We start from the raw sequence: 18643 nt of genomic DNA on the forward strand, positions 1-18643 counted from the left end.
AGATGGTTGGTGGGTTCAGTGAGTGATTGATACTGAACATGGGTTCTATGCCAACTCTCCTGTACATGGGTGACTAGTTTACAAGGAAACCATCTTCTGTGGCTTGAAGATTGTGTGTGAATGGCAGTGCTGGTACCCATCTGTCCTGTGCTAATCAGCTGTATTGTCCACAGATCTGCCAGTTCCTCAGACTTCACAGTCAAATACTGAAATATAGTAGCACCATGTTGTAGAGAAGAGCACGGTCGGTTCACTCGCCTTTCAACAAGCCTTAGTACCACGCCTCATTACTTTCTATTGTATCTTTAACTGGCAACTGATGCTGCAGACTCCTCTACTATTTTCTCCAGAACTCGTAAAGGCTTGAGGACCTGATGATAGCGATACAATACTATTTTGACAGACAATCATTATGTGAAATTGATAGAACATTTTCTTTGCATGTCATAGTTGCCTATTATGAATAGATTAACTCTCTGGGGTGTTTTCTCTGACACAGATTAATCCTAATCCTGGACTAAAAAGCAAGATCAATGGTGATTCTCCATTGAAAATGCTTTTTTTGTCCTGGATTAGGCTTAATCTGTGTCCTGGAAACCACCCCTTTATTTCCAGAATATACACTTTGTGAACAGTGATAGACCCTTCACAGATTTACAGTCTCTATAGTGCCATTATATTCTTATACCATAACTTTGTTAAATAATTAAATCTGATTGGCTTAAGGGCATTCTATACAGTAGGTGTTCATTGTACTCATGGTTGCAAGAGATAATACAAAGCTTTGAAGTAGTTCCATCAGAAAATGTCTAATAACATTTTGAAAGCAATTGGCTGTTAATAGCTCAAACAATGGCTTATTTTGTTGGAAAGCATCTGCCAAATAAATAGCCTTGAAATTGAATGTATTTGATCTCTGGCTTACTCTTCCCATAGCTTTTACTTGTACAGTTATTTTCCTACAACAACTGCATCTGTACACAAGCTGAACTGCCCTTCCTGACAACTGATGATATTTTTACCAGCTTGTTTGGACTGTACTCTCCTTAATGACTCTACCAGACATGCTGTGACCTTAAGACAGGCCGGACAACAACAACCTGTCCACATTCTCACAAGTCAAATAAAACAACAAGACAAGGGAGAAGCAAAAAGCCATGATAACATTACAGTGCTCTCCTCAGTCTAGTAGTCTGACTTTCAGCATGACTTTATTTTGCTGAAGTGCTTGACACAGCCATGCCAGGACCAATGTCAACCCATATAATTCTAAAGGAATTATTCAAGCACTGTTCAATCAACCACCTGTGAGGAAGGCAGATCCATCCAGTGGAGCTGCATCTACGTCACCTTTCAGTTTCAATGCAATCAGCATAACATAATTTATCAATGTGACATGGGTTTTTGTGGGCCAACTCAAGCCATCTAGAATCTATGAATAACATCTACCACATTGCCTGTGGGTCTATTGGCTGGAATATTGGTTGACAGGATACTTTGCAATGTCCTCTGTTACCTCTGGCCTCTCTTCCTACAACTATAGACGGTGACACAGAAGACTGTGTCAAGCTGTTACAGTGAGAGTACAAGAGGTGGGAAGGAAATCGATCAAATGAGACAGAGAACCAACCAGTGTGCTGATAAGATTGAAGACCACCAACAATTAAAGACCACCAACGTGTATGGTGTTGTGTACTGTGCTGCTGTACAAAAATAAAATTAAGGTGTCATTATTTCAAACCAGTGAGCATTTAATAATCATAACTGTTTACATGTAGCATACAGTGTTTGTGCTTCCTGATACAGCAAACCTTTGGATTGCCATCCATCTTTGTAAACCACAGAGCGTAGTCAGAGGCTGAACATAATGAGCCAACATTTCACAATCAGGATGAATGGAGCAATGGTTATCTTTGGAAAATACATTATAAATGTCTCTTTGTGAAGCATCATTTGTTCTAATTTCACTGCAAGATAACCTGACAATTGACACACAGACAAACAGATTACAATTGCCTCATGTTGACAAAATCATGTACCCTTCTGTCATTGGTGATTCTGTTCTTGATTAAACAATTGTTTAATTTTACCAGTGTACTAACTCTCTCTCATAGCACACAAGGATAGGACAGTGTATAAATAACATTATGTCTGGGAAAGCAAGGCCATGGGAAAATGAATGGTAATACAACTGATAAGAGCTGTGATTACATTGATACATGCTTAAACTAAGACTAAAGTAAGCATAGGGATATGTGCTGAAGAACGAAACATACAGTGAGGGAAAAAAAGTATTTGATCCCCTGCTGATTTTGTACGTTTGCCCACTGACAAAGACATGATCAGTCTATAATTTTAATGGTAGGTTTATTTGAACAGTGAGAGACAGAATAACAACAAAAAAATCCAGAAAAACGCATGTCAAAAATGTTATAAATTGATTTGCATTTTAATGAGGGAAATAAGTATTTGACCCCTCTGCAAAACATGACTTAGTACTTGGTGGCAAAACCCTTGTTGGCAATCACAGAGGTCAGACATTTCTTGTAGTTTGCCACCAGGTTTGCACACATCTCAGGAGGGATTTTGTCCCACTCCTCTTTGCAGATCTTCTCCAAGTCATTAAGGTTTCGAGGCTGACGTTTGGCAACTCGAACCTTCAGCTCCCTCCAAAGATTTTCTATGGGATTAAGGTCTGGAGACTGGCTAGGCCACTCCAGGACCTTAATGTGCTTCTTCTTGAGCCACTCCTTTGTTGCCTTGGCCGTGTGTTTTGGGTCATTGTCATGCTGGAATACCCATCCACAACCCATTTTCAATGCCCTGGCTGAGGAAAGGAGGTTCTCACCCAAGATTTGACAGTACATGGCCCCGTCCATCGTCCCTTTGATGCGGTGAAGTTGTCCTGTCCCCTTAGCAGAAAAACACCCCCAAAGCATAATGTTTCCACCTCCATGTTTGACGGTGGGGATGGTGTTCTTGGGGTCATAGGCAGCATTCCTCCTCCTCCAAACACGGCGAGTTGAGTTGATGCCAAAGAGCTCCATTTTGGTCTCATCTGACCACAACACTTTCACCCAGTTCTCCTCTGAATCATTCAGATGTTCATTGACAAACTTCAGACGGACCTGTATATGTGCTTTCTTGAGCAGGGGGACCTTGTGGGCGCTGCAGGATTTCAGTCCTTCACGGCGTAGTGTGTTACCAATTGTTTTCTTGGTGACTATGGTCCCAGCTGCCTTGAGATCATTGACAAGATCCTCCCGTGTAGTTCTGGGCTGATTCCTCACCGTTCTCATGATCATTGCAACTCCACGAGGTGAGATCTTGCATGGAGCCCCAGACCGAGGGAGATTGACAGTTATTTTGTGTTTCTTCCATTTGCGAATAATCGCACCAACTGTTGTCACCTTCTCACCAAGCTGATTGGCGATGGTCTTGTAGCCCATTCCAGCCTTGTGTAGGTCTACAATCTTGTCCCTGACATCCAACGAGAGCTCTTTGGTCTTGGCCATGGTGGAGAGTTTGGAATCTGATTGATTGATTGCTTCTGTGGACAGGTGTCTTTTATACAGGTAACAAGCTGAGATTAGGAGCACTCCCTTTAAGAGTATGCTCCTAATCTCAGCTCGTTACCTGTATAAAAGACACCTGGGAGCCAGAAATCTTTTTGATTGAGAGGAGGTCAAATACTTATTTCCCTCATTAAAATGCAAATCAATTTATAACATTTTTGACATGGGTTTTTCTGGATTTTTTTGTTGTTATTCTTTCTCTCACTGTTCAAATAAACCTACCATTAAAATTATAGACTGATCATTTCTTTGTCAGTGGGCAAACGTACAAAATCAGCAGGGGATCAAATACTTTTTTACCTCACTGTACCAGATGAGGACTTTGTTTGAGGGCTAGAACTAAATGATGGATCATGCCAAATCAGTTGAAAAAATGTCTGTCTCACATGTCAGGAAACAATGTAAACTTTATGCAAATGAAAGCTTCCCCAGAAGATGAATGAGATTGTAAAACCAAAGCAATAATAGAGGCCTTGATACAACAGGACAAGCAGCCTTAGGAAACCTCTGTATGAGCTTGTGCAGAGCTCTCATTATCAAGCTATAACAACCTACAATATCTAAACAGTTTGCTAAGATCTTTTTTATTTATATGTGCGATCCAACATACAGTATGAATAATACATGCAGTATTGATATTGCACTTATGAATTCAGATTGTGTATAGGCTATATTGTTAATCATTATCATTATAAACATTGCATTGACTGACCATGACCACTGACTGACCACTAAAATAAAACATAATAAATCTCTCTCCAGTTACATTGATCAGTAAATGGAGATTACAGAACATATCTGTCATGAGAGATTGATGATGTGACATATATAGAAAGAGCCTTTAGCTCTGCGGGAACTTGATGAGATCTCAAGGGATATAGTCTGGACTCATGAAGATGTGAAATAGAAATGGTATCTTCTGGCTTGAATCCAATGGAGGGAGCTGGGAACATTGGTATTCATAACACAATAAAACATGGATGTGAATATCATTTTCCATACAAAGTTGCCAGGTTGATTACAGTCCAGAAAAACTGTACCACCATATTTGCTGTAAGCAACAGGTTCTTTCTCTGGAAATGATCTAGCTAAACGTCAATTTTTCTCTTTCTTTAAATTACATTTGGTAACAAAAACATTTGTTAAATTCACAGAAGTTCACTCCAACAGACTTCCATCATGTGATCATAAAAAGCATATAATTCTGTGAACATTTCTGTGGAAATTCTCCAGTAAATGGGTAGAATCTCTCAAATTCCCTGTCTAAAATAGAGCCATTGGGCACGTTCGAGAGGATCACTTTTGTCAAGACGTTGACCATCATTGGTCACCGCCTTTCAAAGTGTGTTGCATTATGGACAAAAAAATGTGTCAGACTTCTGACTACGCATCGACTGCATGAACTTTACAAAAATCACGTGATCAAAGGTCATGCAGTTTCTGATTAAGTCACCTTCAAGTCGCTGCAGTTGCTTCTCCCCAACTGCACCATGCAGCCATCACCTGCATTATGGGAGGCACTATTTGTCAACCAATCATTAGGGTGTTTTGTAGTGATGGGCATTCCAAGTCTTTTCGATAAGCCAGATCTTTTGGCTCCGTTCACCTAAAAGAGCCGTTCATTTGGCTCCCAAACAGCTCTTCGTTCAGTAGTGCATAGAAATGGATGAAAAAACATGAAAAATAGAGCATTTCTAATGTATAGCCTAAAAGTTTGCCTACCTTTATGTCAGGTGGTGAAATGTGAGTTTAAAAAAAAAATTGCCTGAAGAAATTAGATTGCTTGCAAAAAACACATAGCCAAAATTTGCGTGGACCAGAATGAGGCACTCTCCTCACTACCTATTGTTCCTGCAGTGAGGAATTAACATCTTCACATATAGTTTTTCTAACTTATCTACAGATAATCGTTGTCTGGAGTTTTTTTTTAAAGCAGTAGTAGCAGTATGCAAATCAGAGAGCCAAATGATTGTCTCTTTCACAGATGCGATTCAGTTCCCAATGTTGACCAAAAAGATCCATTCAAAAAGAGCTGTTTGTTTTTGTTTGACGCATGCGAACGATGTGACTGAAACAGGAACCAACTTTACCGCGATTCTAAAGCTACAGGGTATACAAATCATCTTTAACCAATAAATTGTACACACATTATGTTTTCAGTTTGTGAGTGTGTGATATGGGGGTATAGAAAAGTTTATTTCGACATTTATACAGAAAAACGTTTATAAACAATAGCAGCTATGTTGATACTGCCATGCTGATTTGAGATTTGCTGTTGGAAAACCACTAGTGTCCGACTTTCGGCTGTCACAGATGCACCTCCCGGACAATTTTCGTCTAGGCTTAGTTAGGCTTACTGCTCGAACACACCCATTGACATGAACAGGGTTGATGGTGAGGACTATTGTTTGAGGAAAGAGCGTCCACTTCTGGTAAGTAAACGAATGTGCATACATTACATTTATTCTGCATCTGTCACATTGAAATCCTTACAAGTACATTTCCTGTTGGCTATCCGTTCTTTTATACCTCAGTGAGGCTATCACAAATTGTGTCACTTAATTTACATTTCAGACAAGCCTACTCACCATTACATAAAAGTCTCCCCACCTCAGTTTCTTTCACAGCATTAGCACGAATCACTGTGAAATCCAGCACAATAGGTACGCTATGCATAATTTCTGTAAACAAACATTTAAGATAAATTCATGCTTTATCATCCACTAACATTAGTGCACGCAGAAATAATATTGTAGACGGAAATGACCTCACACGAAATGGGCGCATGAATACCTGAAAGAAACAGTAAACACGTCTGGCTAGCTAGGTATTTTGTTTATAGTTTTTCCCCCCTAGTTATTTAACCACATTGTTCAAATGTTAATATTGCTTTAGCTTCAACCAATCGAAAGTGAAAACAACTTAACTATTCTCCAACCGACTTGCAAATTCAGAAGACTGATATCGCAGATCTATGTTCATGTTAGCTAGCTAGCTTGCTGCTAGTTTCGAACGGTCGGGGTTTCGAGCATACTGCTACTAGCTAGCCAGCGTGCTTGTGTAGCTATGACTCATGAACTAGCTAGCTAGTATACAGTATATAGCTAGACCTTAGGTAGCTATACCATTTGTCACGTGATGTATGTTTATGTAAGTGTCGTGATGGTATCGGAGAGGAATATCATAGGAATTCAATCTAGCTAACGTTAGTCACATAAGAAGGGAATTATAGCTAATGTTATTCACTAGCTAGCTAACTAGCTAATAACCTGGTAGTCTGTCACACTGGTACTACCACCAATGTAGTTCGTGATTTACATTATTCTTCTTGCTAGATCTTCAGATAGGCCTAATAAATGATTATAAATGGAATAAGTATCTAGCATGATGTTGGGTGCATGGGGTGTTAGCTAGCTAGTTTAGTTGGCTAGTTATACATAGAACTGTAGCTACATGATCATGTTTATTTTTCCCTTTCATGTCTCATCTCACCCAACCACATCAGCATGTGAAACGTCATGGGAAGAGTGAGTATTAGCTAGTAGTAGTGTGCCTAATGTGAGAGACCAGGAATAACCAGCAATGGCTGAGGATGGGGAGCTGAACCAAATGGGGAGCCCCACCGGCTCATCTGGTCAATGTGGCCGCCAGACATATCGGAGTTGTGCCCATTCCCGCAGCCTGTTGGATGGGCTGCTTGGCCTGAGGCAGGGTGGCATCCTGTTTGATGTAGTGCTCCTGGTGGAGGGCAGGCCCATTCAAGCCCATCGCATCCTCCTGGCTGCCGCATGTGACTACTTCAGGTAGGCCTGTCTGCCTGGCACTTACCCCTTCGTTACTTTAAATCTGAAAGACTTTAGTCATTTCTCCCCTAGTCTCGCTTTGGGAAGAGGCTATTACTCCCCTAACCCTGCCTGTGTTTTCTCCAGAGGGATGTTTGCTGGAGGGCTCAGAGAGACACAGCTGACAGAGATTCCAGTGCATGGGGTGACCTACACTGCCATGACCAAACTTCTGGACTTCATCTACACATCGGAGCTTGAGCTAGACCTGGACAACGTGCAGGAGGTCCTGGTTGCTGCCACTCTTGTACAGGTATGTTATTTTTTAATGTGTCCTTTGGATCAAAGTCATATGTCTTGGGCTGTATCCCCCAGCTGACCTTTGCATTTGATCTTTTGTAGATTGAGGATGTTATTGGCTTTTGCTGTGACTTCCTCTTTTCCTGGCTGGATGACAGCAACATCTTGGAAGTTGACAAGCTGGCTGACGTGTATGGGCTGCAGCAGCTGGGGGCCAAGGTGCACTCCTACATCCTGACGAACATTCAGACGTTCTCTCGCACAGAGGTGTACCGCCAGCTTCCCCCAGAGAAGGTCCTCAGTGTGCTGAGCAGTGACGAGCTGGAGGTCAGCTCAGAGAACGAGGTGTACGAGGCAGCTTTGCACTACCACTACAGCCCAGAGCAGGTGGAGACAGACCAGGTGTCCCTCCAGGTAAGGCCAGCCGGTTAGTCAGCCACTCTCTTTGAGACATTGGAGGCTGTTTGCCCGTGGTCTTGATACTGCCGTACATCAGAAGCAGTAAAATAATGCATACCCTCCACTGGCCATTTTGTATTACATGAAAATTCAATAACTTTGAAAGCTGTGTCACGTTTGACCACCAGGCTTGTATAGATACATGGCTGGTGAATGGCACCTTGATATCAGAGATGAACAAACTCAGTTGGGCCTTTGTGTAGGGATGTGTGGAACAGACTGTTCAGCACCATTACTCATTCTCCCTCTCTCTCTCTCACAGGACAATCTGAGGATGCTGGAGGCAGTGCGTTTCTGCCTCATGGACAAACAGGTGTTGCAGAGACTGTTTGGGCGGCTGAATCAGTGTCCGCTGAAGGACTTTGTGGCAGCTGCACTGCATTACCACGAGCAGGAGCTTTGGCAGCCCATCCTTCAGGGCCCCCTCACCCAGCCCCGTTCCAACTTCAACTGCATCCTTGGCTTCGGGGGTATGTTATCCTCTAGCTCACTGACTGAGAGCGAAGAATTGTTCCAGGTTTATCACCCTAGCTGGGGTGAGTGGAGGACACTCGCGGCTGCTCAGGCCCCCCGCATGTCCAACCAAGGTATCGCCGTGCTGAACAACTTTGTCTATCTGATTGGGGGAGACAAAAACACCAGCGGCTTTCGTGCAGAGACTCGCTGCTGGAGGTGAGACCCAATAGCATAGACAGACCCACTCTAACAGAGTATTGATCTGATCATTAGGCCTGCTGTCATGATCTACTGTATGGTTCTCTTAACTATCTACCATACAGAGCAGAATGCGGTGTCTGACAATGAAAGAAGCCACTGTATAGACGTGAAACTAAAGAAAATGGACATGAAACAAGTTGTAAATCAGGACTATGTATTCCTATCATAAAAGAGTAGGCTACATGTATAAAAACTGACTGGTGTCAGCTCAAAATGTCATCTGACTGAAAAGTTGTTGTGTTGCTCCATCTGGTTGAGTTCCCATGTAATTGAATTTGAACTCTAATTTGCTCCAAAAATCTGTTTACTGCTGACTTAATTTCTCCTTGAACAGACAGAGAAGTCTTGTTTTTCTTTGGATTGAAATCACTGCAGTTGACATCTTTGCAATCATTTTGCATGACAAATATCCCACAAAAAAATAACTTTCTAAATATCACTGTACTTGCCAGTTAATTAGCATGTCCTCTTTTTGACATTTGCCATTAACTAATGAAAAATCGTGATATTTGATCTCAAGCACTCAGTCTCCTCTTCACAGATATGACCCTCGCCACAACATCTGGAGCTCTATCAAGCCCCTGCAGCAGCAGCATGCAGACCACTGTGTCTGTGTGCTGGACGGACACATCTACGCTATTGGGGGACGCGACTACAGCATTGAACTGGAGTGTGTAGAGCGCTACGACCCACACACCAACACCTGGGAATATGTGGCAGCCCTCAGGAGAGAGGTAGGATCACACGATCGATCATGTCATAAAGACATAATAATGCCAAAGATCAAAACCTCTCTTAAGTATGTACTCACATTGTCCACAAGAGGGTGTTAGATATTCACTGATATCTGTTTGTCAGTGTCTATCAAAGTATGGAGGGAGAAGGGATTTCTGAGGAACCTTCCCTTGAGATAAACAACAACATAAACAACAAGTAGGACCAGTTCACCATTTGTTAGAATAATCAAATAAATATGGATTTCCTCCCTGAATCAGCTGTTCTTGATATTCCGGTGGCCATTGTCCTGATTTTTGATGTTGTGCCGATCCTGTCCCTGAATACTAGTCTAGACTTCCCTCTAGGTGTATGCACACGCCGGAGCAGTCTTGGATGGCAAGATGTACGTCACTTGTGGGCGGCGGGGAATAGCATACCTGAGGGAGACATACTGTTATGACCCCCAGCACAACCAGTGGGCAGCGTGTGCAGAGGGACCGGTGGAGCGGGCATGGCATGGCATGGCTGCGGTCAATGGACGAGTCTATGTCATTGGTGGCAGCAATGATGAGCGCGGGTACCGCCGAGATGTTCTCAAGGTACCGTACCGCCACTTACCAATGATATTCAAAGTGACTGAGCAACAGTTTGTAATGCAACAAAGGCTTGAGGTGTAAGATGTAAAGTACTAAGTTACTGGCCTCTTTTCCAGGTGGCGTGCTACAGCCCAGCAGCTAACTCTTGGTCTGAGATGAGTCCTCTACCAGCTGGTCATGGGGAGCCCGGTGTGGCAGTACTCGGCAGCCTGATCTACATACTAGGTGGGCGCTCTCACGACAAGGGCAACCGTATGAAATACGTCCACGTGTATAACACAGAGGCAGACCTCTGGGAGAGTGGGACAGCATTCGAGGAGCGCATCTCCGGCCTGGCAGCCTGCGTGGTGCTCCTCTCCCGTGCTGTGATTGGTCAGGCCAAGAACTGGGAGCAGCGCACCAAGGCATCTTGGGAGGACGTGGATTTGGACAACTCTGAGGACTGACTGACTGACGTGGTCCTGACTGTGGAGGAGGAGACTAGAGAGGTGTTCAGAGGTGGCGTTGAGCTGAATCTGAGGGGAATCTGTTATTTGCTGAATCTTTTATTTTGCATGCAAGGGTGAAGGAATCCTTGTGGTATTTCCCTAGCTTGTTTGATACAGTGGTGATGGGAGGGTAGTCTCTACCTGCATGTTGACCACACTGAGTGCCTCTGAAGCAAAGTGTAAACCAAGGCCTTTTGCCTCTTTCTCTTGTGTTGTTGCTCCAACATCAGTACTTCTGGAGGCCTTCTCCCGTCCTTGCAGCTTGCCCTCACTTTGACCTGAAGACGTTACTGCGTATGTGTGCCAGATTGACAGATTAAGGTGACTTTACCACTTTGGTCTATCACTGGTGTTCCCCTTTACTGTATGCAGAGAGGAGAAGAAAGAAGGATCCTATTGTGAACACTTCCTCCACAAAATCATATGTTTCACAGCTCTTCAACTTAACATTACACCCAGTTCAAATGAGGCACAAGGGTATTCATTGACTATGCAATAATTTGATGAGGAGGAGTACTCGAAAGTGATCTCGGTTAACAAAATCTATAATCTCATGTTATTTAGTTTGACATTTTAGACCAAATAATAACCTTCCTTTTACAGTATCATTACATGTATAATATTTCAGTTGTTTAATGTTGCACTTGTGAAGGAAACAGGCCATTAATTTGCCAGCTTGGAAACTGAAACTGTTTGTCTTGTTCTGTTGAGCCTGATTCATGGTTTATGTTCCAATGTTGGCCCTTATAACCACTGGTTATTACTATGATATCATGAGAAAGGCAATAACTCATCATGCACTTTAAATTAATAATGATTAATTTGTCTTATTTCCACACTGTGCCTTGTTTTCTCTGTTACACCTAAGAAAGGGTTTCTTGTTTGGTTAGAAATGGGCCTCTTCTATCACAGTTTATCAAATTGTTGTTGATGAAAGAAAAGTCACTAATTGTTGTCAGTGGATTTGAATAAAGATGTAGTAAACGTGATCATACTACAGTTGGTACACATGAAATCATTCAGAATATTTTGCCCTGCATCTCAGTAATAAAAACAAGATAATATTCTAAACCCCAAGACAGCTGTTTGCCTATATATGTGACTTTTTACAGAGCAACAAATAATTGTAGAGAATGATTTAGTGAATAATTACTACTAATTCATGTAGTAGTAATCATTTATTTATTTGCAATTCCCTTTATGCCCAATTTAATTCCTCTATATACTGAGATTTACATGGTATTGACCAGGCCTGAGTGGTTGTCTGTCCTCTCATGGTGGTTGTTGTTGCCTTATGCCCTTTATCCTGCCCAGTCTCTGCTAGTTCCTCTCCATTTGGTCCTATAGCCCATTGACTTTATGAAGCTTGACTGCTGCTTTCCTCTCCAAGGCTGTTTCATCTGCATCTGCAAACCCCCATCATCCCCCAGTCAGTGCCCCCCTCTTTATTTCACACTGTCGTGCCAGTCCCCGCTGTGTCGTTTGGTCTGCTGATGCGCCCTCTTGTTTTGGACATCCAGCTCAGCTAGCACAACCTGCTACGTTTTCATGGTGTCCATAAACAGCAATCTATTCATTCTGACACCACTGGCCACCTGGGGAATAATGAAGACATATGTCACGTATTTGGCATTGTCAGAGAGAGCTTAGGCCTTTACACACTTTAGAGTGAAGGTCGATTTAGAGCCCTTTGCTTGTGCATTATCAGAGCTATTAAAATGCTTAAATTGCCCAGTGATGCTGTCTTGAAGAGTTTATGCAAAGTGGAATGTTGGATGTGTGTCTTGGGGGTTGTTACATAAGAGAAGTGTTTGTGCTCTGAGCCCTGTCCTGTCCTACTGCAGGGCCTGTCTCAGTGTTGATGGAGAGCCAGCCAGCGTAATAAGTCATTAGGCTGGTGATGAAAGAGGAAGGTTGGGACAGACCTGGGGACGCAGCTCTGCACTTGAAAAGGGTCCTGCTGACAATTTGACATCTGTCAGGGGAGGGAGTGGGCCGGGCCTGAGTCCAACCCCCAGAACATCACACTCCTCAACCCAGTTAGTTTACGTCCATGCATGCTCCTCAATATGACCTATCTGTCAACACAAACATCAGCCTGTCCTCTGATTGACTCAGACAACTATACAGCCCAGGGCATGTGTTCTGTTTCGCTGTAGAAATGACCACAGTGCTTAGATTATAGTCCAATAAGACAAATGCCCTATCAGTTCTTAACTTCACAGATGTTGCTTGCTACTCTGATATTTATTGTAAAATGAGAACACATGGGGAGTAATTTCTTGTGGAGATTTGGGTCACAGTTATGCAACATTAGGTCACTTTGTTTTCTATTTTTCACTCCCTATGAACTCTGTTTTTTTCACACAAAAAACAGTGTATTTTGGCACCCAAGTTCATTTTCATCATATTAAATCAATTTTATTATATTGTATAGGTGTTCTTAAATCAGTATTTGTTTCTAATTCCAGTAGCGGTGAATACCGGTACTTATGTCTGTGGGACTTCTGATAGCCCTGTCTCTACAAAAACACAGGATATTGGGGGAGTTAAAAAAAAAAGTTGCTCTCCTTCCTGTATTGTCCTCAGTCAGGCCATAGCCCTAACTATTTCCCACCCTCAAGTACCAACAGTCTGCTGACTCAGCGTCAACTCTTGAATAAAAGATGAGGAATGGAATATGCTCCTGGCATATTTCTACTAGACCAGAGAATAGATAAAATAATGTTGCAATTCGTTCCTAAGTGCTCTCACTTGGATTGGATCTCATTTGAGAGCTGAGGCCCCAGAAATCTATGACTGTCCAGGATATTTTAATTTCATTACAGTGAGCCTCTCTGCCACCATATTTCCCCCACATCAAATAATCAGTAATGACTGGGATGACTGTCTCCTGTGACATGACTCACTGAGATGGGAGATCAATTCTAAAGTTAAATTGGACCTTCTTTATACAAGACGTCCTCCATTCTCCTCCCGACACCAACACTGTCAGATAGGGTAAACAACGTGTGCATCATGCATGCATCAGCTGGGTGGAGTGAATATTCATCAGGAGAGGAGGGTGGGACAAAGGGAGGCAAAGATTTGCCCCACTAATGTCACAAAGAGCCTACTAATGAATTGAGCTGAGTAAAAGCCCTTGGCAGCATTGTCCTCTGGAGGACGACTCCCACCCTCCCTCCCTGACTTTACGGCAGTCATTAGCAGCTGACGTCCGTTGAAAAGGGGCCATCAGGCTGCGCTGTGCTTGCTGCTGTGAAAGGAAGCCAACTGCCCCCCATTTTCATGCTCTTTAACGCTCGTTCAGAGGGAGAAAGATGACCGTGGCATGTTTTATTACGCAAGTGGGTAAACCTCAGCAGGTAAAGTCACTCCCCTGGCCAGAGGCACAATAGTGCAGGGTCTTTAATGCATGCTGAGCCAAAGGAAACCGGAGTGTGGTCCTCGTTAGGTCAACAAAGGGAAAATACAAACAAACACTAATGTAGGATGTGTTGCTATGGGGTTTTCAAAAGTGCAAAGACACAGATGTGTTGTAATGAGTACATGAGTAATGAGGTGAACAAGGTTATGAAGTGTGGATAAAATGAATGTACCATCCTTAATTCTACATCCTATCAACCTGGACTTGCATTAGGTCACACATTTTTACCTCAAAATCTGACGGCAATAATACATTCCGAGAGGACTGAACTCAAAGAAAACAGCCAGTGGAAACTATTTGTCTTCCACCCTAATATCCCAAGAAGAGAAATTGATCTAGGCCCAGATTCAATTGAAGGCGCGTTATAGCGCAGCTCACTATAACATACTTTTTTAAAGGTAATTTACGCTTGAGCCGACATGCGCAGAGTTTACCATAAATGCGATCTCCACAAACGTTGGGGAAAATGCCTTTAAAAGGTGCATTGACTGCTATAGTGTCATGCACTACAATGTGCCAGGCCCCAAGTAAATTAATGCTTTGTTAGCTTTGAAGAAAACAGTGAAAAACAGTTATAACTTATTGATTCTTTAATTCCATACAGATCACATTAACATATCAGTAAAGCAATTTATTACACACAAACATTTTATATTTTTTACAAAAATATTTACCAGGGAGAAACTAAATCCAAACACTAAATAAATAGACAATTCAGCAATAAACACACACATCTCATTGGGAGGAACGCATACATTTTTCAGGCCTTAGGCCTAAAGCCAGCTGTGATATCAGACCAGTCCACACCACTACTCTGGCGGTCATTCTGAAGCATATTGTCTCTGTTCCACTCCGGTATCCTCTCTGCTGGTTGGCGTTTCTCCTGACCCAGGTGCTTCACTTTCAGCCCCAGCATACAGTAGCATGGCCGTGAGCTCTGGATCAGCAGTCAGCAGGGTGTGATGCTGGACTTGGGACAGAGGAAACACAGGTATGACGGCATAGTAGCATTTATGAGGTCTCGCTGAGTCACTTGTGAGACTGCAGTCCTTCTCTTTTGGGAGAAACTGTGAGGAAATTGTTTCACCAGCACGAGTAGGAGAAGAGTGGGTACTGGCTCCACTCAGCCACATTGCCATGGTGATATCCATGGTGAACAGCCGGGGTACTGTAGTCAGCAGGCAGGTGGTGAGGGGGAGGGTACTGGACAGGGCTGGGGCCGCTCCACTGGCCCAGGGTCTGCTCGGCGCTGTAAGGGGTGTAGATGTGGTGGCTGAGGACCCCTGGCTTGCCTGCCTGGGCCATGTTGAGCACCGCTGTGTAGTCCTGGGGATGTCCTGCCGGGGGTTGGGGTCCACAGGGAGATGGTCCAATCTCATGGGTAGAGGGCTTGGAGGCTTCATGCTCTGGGACTGTGGCTACATCAGGGACTCTGGACTCAAAGCTGGCCCGTCCAGAACCCCCATTGCTGCTGCCTATGCTGGAGGAGGGAGATGGAGACTTCCCGTATTCATGGAACCTGAGGAGAGAAGGCAGGGTGGTGGTCAGTGTTATCTGCTTTGATGACAATGTGGCAGTGAGATATACAGCATAATGAACATGACAGACAGTATGCTGTGGTGCCTACCTGTAAGGCTGGTATGAAGCTGGGGCTGGTACTAGCTGCTCTGCATTGTACATTTCCCTGGTGTCAGGTCCAGGGGGTGAGTCTGTCCGGACGTGGTGGCCATGCTCCCTCTCAGGCCCCCAGGGGGAGTAGCCCTCCTCTTTCACCACTTCCTCCTCTTTGGTTTTAGGGAGTTCTGCCTGCTCTCCTTCGTATCCCTCATATGATGACCTGCGGAAGTCTGAAAAACAGACATGACATCAGACCCACTAAGCTCAGAGAATAACAATCTCTACACGAAGGGATGAGTAGTTTGGTCACCAAGTGGTGAAAGCCAATACCAGGAGGGCTGTCCTCATCTGACTCTCTGCTTAGACAATCAATTTTCTTTGCTTTCTTCTCTGGGCAGGCTGGGTTTCTGTTAGCACGCCTGCAGTGGGAAAGATAATAGAACCGATCATTAGTACACTTATATTCAAGACAAGCATAAAATATAAAATAAATAGAGTGAAATAGAAAAGTAGTTATAATAACAATTCTATATACCTTTTTGTATTAGTTCCTTCGTCTCGAAAGCCTTTTGCAAATGGGTTGTGGTCAATCTTCAGCTTGGTTATCTAGGGGAGAAAATATTTGGTTTAAACACCTAGGGACTTGTTACCAGATGCTTGCTTGGGTAAATAAAAGGGTAGTGCCCTGCTGTGCCAGTGACTGCAGTGAGACTGACCTTAGTGTTCTGGTAAGCAGTGACGGAGGTGAAGGAGGTCTCAGGGAAGGTAAAGGTCTGGAAGACACTCCAGCGTACACTGTACATGTCGTCTGCCTGGACAATGTGGAAGCGCGGGTGGTAGCGATGCATGGAGTGCAAAATGATCTGAAAGGGATAGAGATGCACACTTAGCTTAGTCACTGGAACAACAGTTAATGTCATCAAAGTAAAATCATTTTCCAACGCTCTATAGAAGAAGTCTATATCTATTATTACAGAGCTTGACAATGCCTTCTTACATGGCCATGCTGGTCCAGAGTGTTGTTGGTAAGCTTGAGCTTGAGGAAGGAGACGGTCTGTTTCATCCAGTGGCTCCCAGGGGCTGGAGAGTCTGGATGCAGGTACGTCCGACAAGGGGGCTGTGGCTCCGCCTTCCCAGCCACTTCCCATTTCTCTTTATTCCACTGGAAGGAGACCGAGAAATTGAGTAAATACATGAATAAAGTTTATCTGTCATACAAGGGGGGTGAGGTGATTTTCAGAGGCTCCCTGCCTAACTTTAGGAGGCTAAAAGAGAGATAGTTTGGCTTGCACCACCCACAGAGAGTGGGAGTAATACAGTGGGCAAACAGCAGGGGATAGAACAACAGGAAGAGATAATGCCCTTTGATGTCCAATGTCAGAGGGGTGATGAGCAGAGGGTGGAGTGGAGCTGGGTCTCGTCTGGAGATGCTGGCCATTGGAGAAAAGCTATCGCTAATGTTTGCTTATGTCAAGATTGTTTTATACAAGCCAGGGATGTGTCATAGCTAAATGTAAAATTTCATTATTTTGCTCATGAAAGACAATGGATATGTATTAAAGTGCAAACATGCAAAAGCTTCTTACCTTATACCTGAAACCATCCACAGGAACCATGTCAACCAACAAGATGTACTTGGAACAAGGCATCAGCCCAGAAAGGTTGATTTTACAGTGTGGAAACATTCTCCTGTAAAATACAAGGATAATCATTATCATGACAGTCCACAAAAAATTATATTTCTTGAAGCATTTTCGATCAAGTACATTGTAATTGATCATGGCAGATAGAATTGGAAGTTGTGGTTATCTTACCTGCCCGGTTTAGTGATAATCATCTCTGTTCCAATTTCATGGAAAGACTTCCAGAGTTCTGGGTCCTCCAGAGTCATCCTGATGTTGCCTTGGTGATAGGCATCGGGACCACCGGGAATAGAGGACGAGGGTGGAGCAATAAAGTTGGACTTCATGTCTAGGATGTAGATGTGGAAACCATCATTAAGACACAGTCATAAACCAAAACTGATGGATGACTAGCCGACCAAGATGAGAACTAAATAGGCCGGGGTAAAGAGGAAAATTTCACATACACAGAGTGGACTAAGGATACAACCCAAACTATTGATATAGACATTGAGAGCTTATGATTTGAATGTGTGATGTCCATTGGGAATCCAAGGGAGGTTTGATGACAAAAAGGAGCTTGAGGACCAACACTCACCTCTGATGGACTGCATTCTTTAGACAAGTTGATGCAACAAGAAGAGGTGCACCAAAAATATAATGTATCAGTGCTATCCAAAGTAGTTCACAGTCCCTCCTTGGTGCTGCACATCTGTCTTGAGCTTTCAGTATATTCCACTGGTGCCGGAAGCATACATTGAGGGGTGGTAGATGCAATAGTGTTCTAACAGCAATCACTTCGGGCACTCTAGAACTGTTCAACTGGAGGACAAGGTGTCCCTGACTTTTAAGGGGATCCCAGGGGTGGGAGTGGCCAGAAGAGAGAGCCATTCCCAGGCTTTGAAGTGGCACAATGATGAGTCAATGTCCCACTGTGATTGGAGGGTTGTGGAAATCAAAGGGACTTAACAGGGCCTTGATACCGTCCCCACAGGAAGGGGGACGGAGGAAATGCATCTTTATTAACTGCTAAGAGACTTTTAAACAAATATGGACGGGCTTCCCCACTGGAGAACGGGGCCTGCAGCGGCACCAAAATCTGTGTAGATATCATTCACACAGACGTAATCACACACAGAAAGTCCATTTAGTGTCCTCATGCAATGTGGTAAAAAAGCCATTATAATTAATTTGACATAGCTAATACAAGTTCAGGGAATTGATCCATTTCAAATGAGATCAACCCTCACAAAATAGAACATTTGAGTCACAATTAGGGTTGTAAAGCTACTGATAATTTACCATTTATTTTGGTAATTAACAGAAAATCTATGGCAATCTAT

General features: G+C 43.3%; 2 protein-coding genes across 6 annotated transcripts; one reads left to right on the top strand and one right to left on the bottom strand.

Moving 5' to 3' along the window:
• Positions 1 to 5986: 5986 nt before the first annotated feature.
• Positions 5987 to 11711, top strand: klhl22 (kelch-like family member 22). 5 transcript variants are annotated; one of them, XM_041836162.2, is made up of 8 exons: positions 5987 to 6007; positions 7081 to 7378; positions 7505 to 7670; positions 7760 to 8071; positions 8379 to 8788; positions 9375 to 9567; positions 9916 to 10149; positions 10263 to 11711. In XM_041836162.2, the coding sequence occupies exons 2-8, from the start codon at positions 7158 to 7160 to the stop codon at positions 10590 to 10592; spliced, it is 1866 nt and encodes a 621-aa protein (XP_041692096.1). In that variant the 5' UTR covers positions 5987 to 6007; positions 7081 to 7157; the 3' UTR covers positions 10593 to 11711. The 5 variants fall into 5 exon arrangements, with proteins under 5 accessions (XP_041692096.1, XP_041692095.1, XP_041692092.1 ...); XM_041836161.2 differs by lacking the exon at positions 5987 to 6007 and adding an exon at positions 6189 to 6238; XM_041836158.1 differs by lacking the exon at positions 5987 to 6007 and adding an exon at positions 6313 to 6402.
• A 3136-nt stretch (positions 11712 to 14847) lies between these two features.
• Positions 14848 to 18097, bottom strand: tbx16 (T-box transcription factor 16). The gene is made up of 9 exons (XM_041904240.2): positions 17899 to 18097; positions 17493 to 17649; positions 17265 to 17367; positions 16676 to 16840; positions 16395 to 16541; positions 16214 to 16284; positions 16009 to 16097; positions 15689 to 15908; positions 14848 to 15580 (listed from the first exon to the last, which is right to left on the bottom strand). The coding sequence occupies exons 1-9, from the start codon at positions 17912 to 17914 to the stop codon at positions 15145 to 15147; spliced, it is 1404 nt and encodes a 467-aa protein (XP_041760174.1). The 5' UTR covers positions 17915 to 18097; the 3' UTR covers positions 14848 to 15144.
• Between the last annotated feature and the right edge of the window lie 546 nt (positions 18098 to 18643).

This window comes from Coregonus clupeaformis, chromosome 18, assembly GCF_020615455.1.
Source record: "Coregonus clupeaformis isolate EN_2021a chromosome 18, ASM2061545v1, whole genome shotgun sequence".
Lineage (NCBI taxonomy): Eukaryota > Metazoa > Chordata > Actinopteri > Salmoniformes > Salmonidae > Coregonus > Coregonus clupeaformis.

Coding starts and splice junctions, on each gene's coding strand:
- tbx16 (XM_041904240.2), bottom strand. Junction 15,909..16,008: donor AGATGAGGACAGCCCTCCTG/GTATTGGCTTTC, acceptor TCTGTTTTTCAG/ACTTCCGCAGGTCATCATAT. Junction 15,581..15,688: donor GCTTCATACCAGCCTTACAG/GTAGGCACCACA, acceptor TTCTCTCCTCAG/GTTCCATGAATACGGGAAGT.
- klhl22 (XM_041836162.2), top strand. CDS start 7,158: ATGGCTGAGGATGGGGAGCTGAACCAAATGGGGAGCCCCACCGGCTCA. Junction 7,379..7,504: donor GCCGCATGTGACTACTTCAG/GTAGGCCTGTCT, acceptor TGTTTTCTCCAG/AGGGATGTTTGCTGGAGGGC. Junction 10,150..10,262: donor ACCGCCGAGATGTTCTCAAG/GTACCGTACCGC, acceptor CCTCTTTTCCAG/GTGGCGTGCTACAGCCCAGC.